The following is a 13,196-nucleotide window of genomic DNA, read 5'->3' on the forward strand; positions in this document are numbered from 1 at the left end:
TAGTTGACGTACATATGAAATTCAATTTATAAGGAATGCAATAATTGACTTCAAATTGATCTTGCTAGCCATTGAGTATCATCAAAAAATATCTCGTTTATTCAATACTAGTGAACTTGTCCGTGTTTCGCCCGGTGATAAAATGATCATTAAATTTATTAATCCTGTTCTATTCTAAATAATATAAACTGAAATATGTTAAATATTCTTTCTAGTCTTCAAAATCCAAATAGATTAAGTTTTAATCCATTAATTTTATTATTAACACTTAATTTATATACTTTTCTATTCTTTCATCACTTAAGATATTTAGTCTTCTAGAATTAGTTGATTTTTGTACAAGGTGAAACTATAATTTTTTATTTTTTCTCAAAATTGAATGTCAAGAAAGGCAAGATTATAATTCCGTGTTTTACAAATTAAATAACATGGTTTTTCCTTTGTACATTTATTATACGTGTATAAGTGCGTAACTTTTCTTTTCTTTTCATTAGATAGTTAAACTTCAATGATTTCATAATTTACATCCTCAAAATTATCATAGTTATACTAAAAGCTTTAGTGAAAACCCAAAATATTTGCTCATTTCTTTTGAAATTCGACTCGCAGCTTCATAAAAAGAATGGCAGAGAGAGATGACATGAATAGTTATGAAAGTTATGCAGAAAAATACGTGAGACTTTCATAACAGATGCGGGCATGGTATTTAATTGATAAATGCATGATTGATGTATATGAGTAGGAGACTGACAATAACTCCTCCTGTGTTTAAATTTAGCTAGAAAGTGCCATTCATAGTAAAAGTAATCAATTACAGTAACTTCTTATCTAAATAGACGATAAACAGTAAGACGATTAGTCAATAGCCAGTAGCTTAGCATAACAGCCAAGGATTTATTACACAACTCTTGATCGCAAGGATTTATTACACGACCATTTTCATAGACTGCTAGAGTCTTTCGTGTAATTTTTTCTTCTTAAATCCTACTTCCTCCTGCGATCTCCCAATCACTGCTTCGTCCTTGCTCTCTCTTGCTCTTTTTTTTTTTTTTTTTTTTTTAAATCTACAACACAAACGTAATTCAAATAACATATATTCAACACAACTTTTAGTATCATATAAGATGCATATCTTCCCAACAGAAAATCTATGTAGTATATATATATATATATAGCTCGTTCTACGATTAATAAAAATAGGTAATTTGACTAAATTTGTTTAAAAGAAAACTATTTTCTTCTCTTTGAGATAAAATAATAGCAATATTTAAGCATCGACGGATACTTTCAATTTTAATTCGATTAATTTAAAAGTGTAAAAATACTTAATTAAATAGGATAATTCTAATTATAGAAATTAATTTTTTATTTGATCTATTTTTTTAATTTTTTGTAAATAGTTTAACTCATTTTACTTTTCATGTTTGTCTTTTGCATGGTTTTTTAAACGCGAATTAGAATTATAATTTGACTAATTTATCTTATTCATTATTTGATCTTCATTTGATATCTGAAAAAATTAATGTTATTTTTTAATATATATATATATAAGTATATTTATTTTAGTAAACATAATCTTTTTATCTACTTTTAGAAGAGTTGGTAATATAAAGGATTTTTTTTACTCTTAAATTTGGCTCTTCCATTAGTAATAGTAAAAAAAAATTTTATATGTTTAAGATAAAACGAAGTAGAAATTTGATTTTCTATTTAAATGAAGAATTTCTATTTTTTATTTTTTAGTAAATATTTTTTGTTTAACTCATTTTACTTTTTTGATGTTTTTTAAGGAAACGTCAATTAGAATTAGAATTTCACTAATTTACCTTATTAATTATTTGAGTATCTCCCAATCACTGCTTGGCCTTGCTCTTTTTTTTTCTTTTTTTTTTCTTTTAATCTACAACACAAGCTGCAAGATACGTAATTCAAATAACATATATTCAACTTTTTTATATATATATATATTGCTTGATTTTGTCAATATAGGATACTACAACTTTTTTTATGACTTTTAGTATCTTTATTATATATATATAAGGATATATTGCATGTAAGGAGGCAACACGATGATAGAAACTTCATGTAAGGAGGCAACACGATGATAGAAACTTCGAGGCCGCACGCGTAAACTAAAAAAGTTTTGCAAAATTTTAAGTTTGTGAGATGTGAATATGAGAAGAGACAACAGTAAAGGAAGAGAAGTTTTCTGCATGGTAATTTATAGGTATAATGATTATAATTTGTAATTAATGTAGAAGCAAATTAATAATAGCAATAAAGATTTTGATGTGCCAATTATAAGCCTTATCTTACGCTTTCAGTTACTAAGTGTTAATTATTTTCCAGAAAATTAATAAGTCTTTATTGGTATATATAATAGTTATAGTGATTATTGTCAATATTGTAACTGGTGTAAAGTTTTTAATACTCAGAATTTTAATAGGCAAGTAAATATACAAAGTGGAAGAAAAAGAAAGGAAAAATGCCACAAAATGAGATAAAAGTAAAAATAGATTTGCATATCTCGTTTATTCAATATTCTCGGACCGAGCTAACGGTCCGTCAGTGTGAACAATCAATAAAGTTAGTAATATTTTGTTCTAATTAAAATGGGTAAACAAATACTAGCAATGACCTCCCGTTTTTGGATGCATGTTCTATACAATCAATTAAATGTTCTCTTTCGTCTCAATTTTATCGAATATCTTCGAAAAGGAACAAACGAATAGATTTGCTCCACACAAAAAAAAGGACTATGGGTTTGCCATATGCTTCTTGAAGTTAAAGTAGAAACCTAGAATATTGCTTTGCTATATATGAGAAGCCATGTTACTATACGTTTATGTACCTTAGTATCAAGAAATGACCAGAGCGAGACATATTTGACACTACCGCTGACTTTCTACAATTGGATTGTTGCAGGTTTGCAGCCAATGCATTCATCATCATACCGTTGAAAATAATGGATGTTATTAAACTGGTTTGATGTATAAGAAATTACAGTGTTGACGGTATAACACGGACCTGGAAGTAGTCATTAATCCTTGCATTAGGGTAGGTTGTCTACATCGCACTCTTTGGGATGCAGTCCTGACCCTGTTAACGCGGAATACTTTTGTATATCGGGTTGACTTTTTTTTAATCGGCTAATGTTTAAATTAATAGCCATAGTTGAGCATTGAACGTGTGTATTAATCGCAACATAATAGTTCTTTCATTATTTATTCATAAACAAACTAATGGCCGGATAACTGGTTTTGTGAACCAAACGACCCCATGGAAAGAGCATGATTCGACCTAAAGATTATTCAACATGTCACATATTCCTGTACTACTCCTTATTGCTTCCGAGGGACGGAAGAGGATAGGTTAGTCGAAAGATGGTTATCGGTTCAAGAACGTAAGGTATTCTTGCTTTTAGGGTGGGAAAGGGTAGATAAAATGCCTCGAGCCTATTCCCTTTGGCTATATAATCATGCAGTTTATGAGAATTTGAAACCTGATTTTCTCCAAAAATTCTTCCATCTAATTAACTGACAGAAAGGTTTTCATATTTAATTATATACTTAGTGATTAGTTTTTTACCATACGCATTTTCTACAATTGTATGCCGACCTAAAAGCCTAGAGAAACACTAATATATGTCCACAATCTACATCTAAATCTCAACCTCTTAATAGCATCACAATTTCACAAGGTGAGTCAATTCATAACCGACCATTCCCTTTCATTCACTAAAATAATGATACGAAATTGACTGGAAAAACCACTGTATGTGTAATTTAAGGGAATATGAGAGACCTAGGACGGTGGTATCATTTTGTATGCATCTTCTTGTTCCCCTATATATGTTTGTTGGTTTCCCTTTACTTTTTCTATTAATTGCTAATTGACCACATGACCAAGTGAATAATCCATATGTCACACATGGGTCTTTTTTTTACATACAAATTTAGTATATGGAATGGAACTTCTCTCTTACCAGACCAAAAGGACGCACTATCGACGGTACATATTCTTCCACATACTCTATTTAAACTTATTTACGAGGTAAGTATTTGAGAATTGATTGATCATTCAGTCTTATTACCTTGCATGCTTCTCACTTGGGGCAAAATTTCTTTAGGCGAAGTTGATCTGTTGGACACATTTCTTCGAAAAATTATATTATATATATAAGTTATTTTATATATATATATATATATATATATATATATATATATTTGTATAAATTAATTATTGAACATATTTAGTTAAATTTCTTACTTGGCACCCACTAGTATAATTGTGATGGAAATATTATCACGCACGAATTTGAATAGCTTGTGAATTGAATACAATTAATAGTCATGTCTTTAACTTATCTTAGACATAGTATGTGAATTTGATCAGAAGACGTGTACTAAATACAATTATATAGAACGAGAAAACATATGGATATCGATAAATGAATTGGTTCTTTTAGTGTTACAATTAGAAGGAAAAAAAGGAGGAGGGTAATTGCGATGAAAGAGTGTATTATAAGAGTATCTTTTAATTTGAAAAAAAATTCAAATTACCGTTTTCTTTAACCTTCTATTTAGTAAGGTAACTTTATGATAAGGATTTAAGTTCTACATACTTATAGTATATAATTTTTTAAATATTATAAGTGTAATTTAACATATTATAACATATTATTTATTTTTTACTTTAGGTTATTTATCAATGCTTATTAATAAAGTTACCTCTAATTGCCTTTTCTGTAATTTAATTATGTAAATATTTCTTAAACATCCGTGCCTTGATCTTGATCATTTGAAATAAATAATTGTAAGATGAAACAACAAAATAATGGAAGGGATGTTATAGACTGTCTGCTAAAAAGAAACTCAAGAGTCATAATTTAATATAGTTAACACCAAAGCCTGCACCCCACACGCCACAAGTATCAATCAAAACCCTCCTCTGGGACCAAACAACTATTGCTCTCAAGTGATATGATATACACCTACAGATATATATAGATCTTAATATATTGTATTTTAAATTTACAGATAGATTGATAGCCGTAAACCACCCTTCCACAAGTATATACACACTTGCACATTTAAAAAAAAAAAAAAATTGCTAGTGAGAATCTTAGATAAGTACATTCTCATTTCTCATCACCTTCCTCACAAATATTCTCTCTCTCATAGAAAATTCATCATATAATACTCCATAATTCTCTTCATCTTCATATCTCTTAGTGCATCAAGATCCAAAGCCAATAACTACTTAGAATTATTTCAACACTAAGTTGATCACATACAAGATTCTTGATTTTTTTTAATCATTTGTTTATCAATTATGGGGTTGAGTACTAAGTTGGTTTCAATTGATGATCATGGGCTAGATAATTGGACCTCCAGCAGCCAGAATTCTCTACCGGAACCACCGTCGATAAGGCAGCAGCCGCCACCGAAACTGGAGCCATTGAAGTGTCCAAGGTGTGACTCAATCAATACCAAATTTTGTTACTACAACAATTACAACAAATCACAGCCTCGCCATTATTGTAAAGGTTGTAAAAGGCATTGGACTGAAGGTGGTACCCTTCGTAATGTTCCGGTAGGTGGTGGCCGAAAAAATAAGCGGCTGAGGACTGATCCTGTTGATCATATAACTGAAAGAAAACATATTAGGTTAGAAGTAAACAATCAGAGGTGTCCTCTAATCAGCACGACTACGAGATTAGAAGTAAACAATCAGAGGTGTCCTCTAATCAGCACGACTACGAGTTCCATGCCAAATGTCAACATAAGAGGAAATAGTACTATTATTAGTACTACTATGGATGAAGAGATCAAAAAAGAAAATGATGGTATTTTCTATGAAACACTAAATCTTCCTTCATCATCATCACTACCATATGACATATTTTCAAGTTTAAAATTATCAATTCCTCAAGATGGAAGCACACATTTTTCTTTCTCTTATGATAGTGTTCCATGTTCTTTAATTCCAAATTTTAGTACTACTCAATTATCTTCAAATATTTATAATGAGTATTATTTGGGGAAAGTTGATAGTACAATGGAGGAGTCAACAATAACTACAGCCATGCCAATTACAAGCAGCAATGATGTCCTTTCTCATCAGCCATGGAAAATTCCAGAAACAAGCAATGATCTTGTTAACGAAAATATGTCAAGTAATTATTGGAATTGGAACGAATTCGACACGTTGAGCACTGCAGCTGATCTCAATATACAATGGGATGATTTAGAGATCAAACCATAAGAGGATCATGAGAAATGACCATCTTATTAGAAGAGTTTGTCTATATTATTGATCTGTTCAAGGTTTTGTTTTATGTAGATTTCATGCTTGCTATTGTTCAAGTCTTGTTAATTAGTATTAATGTTACCATTAGCCTTTTTCCCCTCAAAAATGTATATGCCATATCATCTCTTGACACCATTAGTGTATTTTAATCAATTGTAACATGAAACGTGGCTTATTTTTGAGCTTAATAATCTTAGCCTACTGATCTAAGGGTTAGTATCTTAACTTTTGCAGCCTCTGTGGGAAAGTTGGGATTAGCTCAAGTCAAGGTACCCTCAACACTTATGTTTCACATGTTTGGAATGATTACTTGTAGTTATCTTTTAGATAACTTGACAGTACATTAAAAATAAACTTTTTTCTAATCAACTTCATGCTATAATGTTCAATTTCCATTTCTCTTTTCACTGTCAATGAGAAAACAAGCAGGTATTGTAGGTTTATTAACTCCTCCGTGGATTCTCGATAGGGAAGGGTGTCAATTTTGAGAGGTACACATAGAATAGAAGAGATTGATGGGGTCTTATTCCAGCTAGTGGTGGGATGATTTAGATGTGATGGAAGATTCTTTCTTGTGGACTTAATATGTCTAATCTGTTTGGATGGATATCTTCAATAATTTTTGCCAAAATTTCTTTTGCTCCCTATATCTGTCTAATTGCTTGGGGAGTCACTCCCTCCTGCTCCCTACTACTTGTAATCATTTTGTTTTTGTTGTTGATTAACAGTTTTTTCCATTCAGTATTTGAGGTCCCAACTAATTCGCGTTACGTAAAAGCCGGTACGTCTCGGCAATAAGATTGAGGGCCTAAAGCCATACTTCAAAGGGAGACCCTAATTCTTTTTTTTTTTTTTAAAGGAAAGACCGTGATATATATTTTTATTTAAAGTCTACTTTTCTAGCTTTTTTGATGCGAAATCATTAATTAATGTTTTATAATCATCAAGAACATGCAAAGTTGTTAACAATTTTTTCAAATCAATTTATTCTAAGAAAAATCAACTGACAATATAGCTAATCAATCACGTGACTAAAAGAAAGTTATTCGCATTTTTATATAAAAATTGTGTACTCCCTCTGTCTCAATTTATGTGAGACAATTTGGATTTCGAGAGTCAAACTTCCTTATTTTTATCGTGAATTCGTACGTACAATCTTTAAGTTTTTGACAAACAATTTACATATTTAAAACTACATAAAAGTAGTATAAGTCACAATAATTTTTGGAACAAATTAACTATAAAACTTAATAAAAATGGGAGCCCAAGGCCATTGCCTTAGTGGCTTTGGCCTTGCATAAAGTTTATTAAAAGAGAAAACGCTCTCTATAAGAAATTTTTTCATTTTAAAAGTTTGAATTTGAGATTCCTGATAAAAAAATGGAAGGATTATATCCATTCAATTCCACCAAAATACTTGATGGGGGTTGAATAACAATTTGTGCTTTCCGATTAGTCGAACCTGAGAAATGGGCTCTGAATTATCTCTTGCATAATCGCCATATATGTACCTACATCCGATTTTGTTACTAATTATACTATTTTATTATTATTAAAGTAGTAGATTGAGATGAACATACACATTAATTAAATATAATTTAGTAACAAAAATATCTGTAACACGTCATATATCATGATTGATATAATTATATAAACACCTACGTAAATATATCATGATTGATATAAACACCGACGTAAATGGGGGAACAACTTACCTACATTTGCGTGAAGGGAATATAAGTGAAAGGACAGAAGGACAAGACTGCAAACAGGTACACATATCGAATTAACAAGTTTTCTCCCAAATTATTTAGGTAGCTTTTGTTTCAAAACATTTTGTGTTGATTAATTATCCCTTACAAAAATGAATTACCACTTTCAGAAAACACATTGCACACTTGAATTTTTTCAAGGTCCTATATATACCTTCAACCTTAGAACAAACAACTTAATAATATCACGAAAAGAGTGTAACATTTCAACGAATATGGCACAACGCACTATAAGGGGTGTTGTGCTTAAAACGTGCGAATCTAGAATTTAAACTTGAGTCCAATCACGTCCCCCCACAAAAAAAAAGTACATTTAAAGCTAGTTTGGACATGATTTTGAAACCATGAGATGAATCATGTTTGGACAATTTCTTAGGTTGTATTTTTCCTAAAGACATAAAAACCCCATAAGTTATGAAAACTATCGAAACTTTCCCATTTCTTATACAATTTTACCAAATGAGCAAGTCATAGTTTTTAACAAAATTAATACGCTACTAGAATGTCTTTTTAAAAAATACAACATAAATTAATCAAACTTAAGTGCTTTAACATGAATAGTAATGTAACAATGACTAGGTAGCAGTTAGAACATAAATAAAATTTAGTAGAAGTTAATGAAGTTGGTAAATGGTTGGTGGGAGTAATTGTTAAAAATATCTACCAATTTATGGGTCTTTTTTATAAATATAAACTTATGGGCCAAGTTTTACATTTAAAAATTTTAAAATCATGATTTGAATCCCAAATCATGCCTTTTTGAATAATTTAGAATTTCATTTCATTACATGAAATCATGAAATAAAATTGCACGTCCAAACGCCTGCTTAATGAAGCCACAATCCACATATATAACTCTGTGTTCACGGGTCCCTTTGTGGCATATTACATAAAGTTGGTCTAATGCTTTTATAAGAGAGCACATGGACTAACGTGTGGTATTGAGACTGATCATAATAAAGCCTATGGCCAACTACAATCTCATAACAACAGGTATTCTCTTCTCATTTGAGTGATAAAGAAGAAAGTATATGTGGGCAATGACATTTTCTTATTTGTTTAGGAGATAAATATCAGAGGAAGTAAATTCAACCCTATTTAAAAAAACAATTTAGAAATAAATATGTACGTACAAATTATGTTAATAATGGAAAATAATTTAGTAGACCCTTCAAGAAGATGACCTCTAATATCAAGTCCAACTTGCTAATGGTGAAGTTGGTGAGTGGTGACTTTGCCTTGACAAGAAGGCCCTATTCTGGGCAAAAAAATAAGAACAGAAAGCTGCCCAATGAGAAAAGGACATAAAATAAGTGATTGAAATCCACCAGAAAACAAAAAAGAAGATAAAGGGAAATCAAAGAAATAGCTTGCTATTCTGTTGTTCCTACAGAAAAACCTAACCAGAAACAAGGGAACCCAGTTTAGTCCAAGAAAGCTAGTTTATAATGAATATGCTAGTACAGGCAGCGAGGGCTTTGGTGTAGTGGTAAGAATGCAGTGTGTGATGTGTGAGTCAAGCGCACGTCCAACCCTTTCGAAGACAAAGAAGGATAGAGAGGCGAGCCCATTATCAACCGGTGTGCAAGTAGTTCTCTAGATTTCTCGGTTGTCAAGAAAAATGAATATGCTAGTACAGAACGGGAAATGACAACAGGAACAGTAGATCAGGCCCAAAAAACACTCTGTTCAACAAAATTGTATAACAGAACTTACAAGTAGCAGGATACCTATCTATATCTATATCCCTTACTCAGCAATATTGGACAATGATGAAGGATGCACATCAGTCACAACATATAATCAGAATCTCTAATTCTGTTGAAGTCAAATCACCAACCCAATAGGGTTTAGTATACCACATAACCAATATCACATTCTAAAAAAAATCACATTCTCAAGGTCAATGCAAAGTTTAGTGAGTGTACAACCAAAGTCTCCTCCTCAAAGGGTTCACCTGAAAGCATTCATCCTTATACCACCATCCATTCTAGGAGGAATGGATCCTTCATCGGCCTTGGAGTAGCTGACATAGAAAAGCTCGGAGACAATGCCAGTGAAAACAATGAAAGCAGCGCCAGCACCAAAGACTCCCTTTCTCAACACCTCACAGGACGGAGGATGTTGTGTCAAGTAAGTCCTATACTTCGTGTGGTAGGCATTCCTAACGGAAGCTGCCAGTAAGCACACTTCAGCAATAAAGAATGTGACCCTGAAAGGTTCAGAAAAGTAAACTTGTTACTCAAATAAGATTCTTAGATCCATCAGCGGAAATCATTATTTCCCTACTCTGGCTAGCAAGAAACAAAATGCAGCTCATGAACCATATGTTTAAGGAGAAACGTACCAGCAGGTGATAAATAAGAGAATAGCCCATTTTCTTGACTTTCCAGGTCGGAGTGCCCTCCCACAGCATAAACATCGACTTGCAAACATTATGAGGAGCTGACTAGCCAAAAGGAACAAGAATGAACCCACACCCAAGCCAGTTGCAACATCTGATTCATACACACAGTAATTATACTCTGCATCTTTGTTGATAGTTGCCTGAAATAAAGAACCCAAAAATTAAATTTACTGAAAATGTATACTATAAAGACTAACTATTTTCAAGTATAGAACCATTGACCTTATACCCTAAAGAGCTAAGTCAGAAATGCCTTCATATTAAACTAAACCTGATCAATTAGCAGTTTAGCACACATCTAGATTTCTATCTGTTACTTATTCTCACTGCTCCGAGATCTCCTAAACTTTCCTCTTAGGCCACCATCTAAGTTGGCTGTTACGATGATTATTGACTGTCCTTGCATGAACCCTACAATCCATCTCCATTGTGAATATGCCGATCAAAGTTCTACAAATAAAAGTCTGAGCTACTGCAGTACATGTCACTTGATAATGTCGTCATACTTTGCAGAACTACACTGTCATGATTAGTTCCTATCCGTTCTAACCTTGAAAAGTTAACGATAAATTTGACCACACTCAGATCATGTAACTCCTAACAAGTTCAGACAACTTCCACTCCATTAGCATTTGAGCAAGGAAATCAACACAGGTTAAGTCTACTAGAGCATAAGCGACTTAAATATTGGGGTTGATTACAGATTTAATAACAGAAGATTGTGATCGCCTGTACTTGAGAAACTCCAACTCCCAACACACACACTAAGCAAGACGTAATATTACAATGAAGGTACTAATTGAACAGATTTCAATTATATAATCTGCAAAAAGTTTGATGCATAGTATCTTTTACATCAAGGTGAAATGTACTTAGAGGAAAATATCTCTGGTCACACTTACTAAGCCAGTCACCTATTTACATGACGACATGACTGAACAAGATACTTTTTTGCTTCGAGTGACTGAACAAGTTACTTTTCCTATTTCATTTTCCAAATCTCAAAAAAAGCATCAAGGTACAATCTAAAAGAGTCATTGAAACAACCTTTTTAGATCAGCTGAGTTAAGGATATAACTAATACTCCTTCTGATTTAGGATAAACCTACACCCCACAAGTTGGATAGGAAATTATCTCTGGTCACACTTGAAATTCTGTTCACGTGCTTATATAACGATGTGACTGTGCTACATAATGCTTCTAGCTTCAAATATTTGATCAACATAGCCAAAGGCATCTAAGTCACCAAGTCCTTCATTCAGGTTACAATATTGACCTGATAATTGATATCATGACAAGCCTCGGCCTATGCAGACTAATCTATAGATGTGACACTCTGGCAATTGATGGTACTAAAAGGGAATGAGGTAGATCAACAATCAGATGCAAGGAATTTGTCTCAAAAGACCTACAATTTCTAGGAATCAATGCGGACTTTGCGAACAATAAAACATAATGGAAGCATACTTGTTACACTTAGATAAATCCGGGTAGCGGTAAGTGTAAAACTTAGAAAAACTTTGTAGAGAAGCTCTAATTTGCCTTAAAGAGATCATTTATATAGCAGAATACATAGAGGACTGATATCCCCAAACCCAAGAAGTTTGGATTGCAAAATAGTAAATTTCTTATTTACAAGCCTTCTGAATGAAAAAAGACTATAATTTGGTAGACAAGAACAAGCAGACACATGTACTAGGCCAATAATTGTCTCAAGAGGGGCATGACCCTACTTGTTCAAGATTCAAAAGAACCCCTTCAACACTTTCCCTTTTGTTACAAAATTTTATTAGATCAACTTATTGGTCTTTCATTGAACATCCATTTAACAAGCTAGTAACTATGTAGCACTTGATCCAATCATCTTAGACTTCCTTTAAGCTTTCTTGTAGTTTTTCATATTTACTATTCATAGTGTACAAAGGGTTGAGGATTTACCCCCTAAAAATAGCTATTCAATTTTTCAACATACCAACCCAAAACAAAAGACCGTACTGTATATAATATGATACTGAAAGCTGAACGAAAAATAACAAAAGAATAAGAAAGGCATACAAGAAAGAGCAAAAAAGAAGAAGAAAAAGAACTAACAGTAGCTCTCCGCTGCTCAGCAGCAACAGCAAGTCCAAAAGCAATCAGATCAAACACAAAAACAACTACTAGTAACACTGTTGAAGCCATCTTTCCTATACCAATTTTATTTTTTTGCTCTCTGCAACCCAAAGAAAATATACTTATAAAGTTATTTATTTATTTATTTTTTTTAAAAAAAAAAGGTAAGATGCGTATACGTAAGTTAGAAATTAAACACAGACAAAAGCATATAGTATTTGAATATTAGGGGTACTTGGTGAGGAAGCAAAAGGTGCAAACATATGGAAAGAGTCTTCTGAGAAGATGTCCAAATTACGTTTAAGTATAGAGCGTTGTGACAATATTCCTTCCTATGCTAAACCAGCTGTCAATGTATGAAAATATAAAAATACGTTTTTACACCAAGTAACATACTCTAAGAGGTGGTTTGGCTCAATTAATCTAAACATAAAATCTTGCAAGAGATAAATATACAGTAGTATTTATTTAGCTGTATAAGAAAAATATCATAAATAAATTATACAATACTTTTAACATAAATAATATGGAAATGTGTATACATAAATTTAAATAACATTACTTGACAACCTGCATTTTCAAGTCTACATGC

General features: G+C 32.0%; 2 protein-coding genes across 2 annotated transcripts; one reads left to right on the plus strand and one right to left on the minus strand.

The window, feature by feature from the left end:
* Nucleotides 1–5,066: 5,066 nt before the first annotated feature.
* Nucleotides 5,067–6,492, plus strand: LOC132048213 (dof zinc finger protein DOF4.7-like). Its single transcript, XM_059439122.1, has 2 exons — nucleotides 5,067–5,690; nucleotides 5,739–6,492. Exons 1-2 carry the CDS (start codon nucleotides 5,335–5,337, stop codon nucleotides 6,265–6,267), a joined length of 885 nt encoding a protein of 294 aa, XP_059295105.1. The 5' UTR covers nucleotides 5,067–5,334; the 3' UTR covers nucleotides 6,268–6,492.
* A 3,238-nt stretch (nucleotides 6,493–9,730) lies between these two features.
* On the minus strand, nucleotides 9,731–12,864 carry LOC132045647 (uncharacterized). The gene is made up of 3 exons (XM_059436228.1): nucleotides 12,584–12,864; nucleotides 10,432–10,631; nucleotides 9,731–10,296 (listed from the first exon to the last, which is right to left on the minus strand). Exons 1-3 carry the CDS (start codon nucleotides 12,671–12,673, stop codon nucleotides 10,038–10,040), a joined length of 549 nt encoding a protein of 182 aa, XP_059292211.1. The 5' UTR covers nucleotides 12,674–12,864; the 3' UTR covers nucleotides 9,731–10,037.
* Between the last annotated feature and the right edge of the window lie 332 nt (nucleotides 12,865–13,196).

The sequence above is a fragment of the Lycium ferocissimum genome, chromosome 2 (assembly GCF_029784015.1).
Source record: "Lycium ferocissimum isolate CSIRO_LF1 chromosome 2, AGI_CSIRO_Lferr_CH_V1, whole genome shotgun sequence".
Lineage (NCBI taxonomy): Eukaryota > Viridiplantae > Streptophyta > Magnoliopsida > Solanales > Solanaceae > Lycium > Lycium ferocissimum.

What these genes read in the sequence shown, in the direction of transcription:
- LOC132048213 (XM_059439122.1), top strand. Translation starts at nt 5,335, where the DNA reads ATGGGGTTGAGTACTAAGTTGGTTTCAATTGATGATCATGGGCTAGAT. An exon ending in TTAGAAGTAAACAATCAGAG is followed by an intron (nt 5,691 to 5,738) that starts GTGTCCTCTAAT and finishes AAACAATCAGAG; the next exon opens with GTGTCCTCTAATCAGCACGA.
- LOC132045647 (XM_059436228.1), bottom strand. Translation starts at nt 12,673, where the DNA reads ATGGCTTCAACAGTGTTACTAGTAGTTGTTTTTGTGTTTGATCTGATT. An exon ending in CTGAGCAGCGGAGAGCTACT is followed by an intron (nt 10,632 to 12,583) that starts GTTAGTTCTTTT and finishes TCTTTATTTCAG; the next exon opens with GCAACTATCAACAAAGATGC. An exon ending in CTCTTATTTATCACCTGCTG is followed by an intron (nt 10,297 to 10,431) that starts GTACGTTTCTCC and finishes TGAACCTTTCAG; the next exon opens with GGTCACATTCTTTATTGCTG.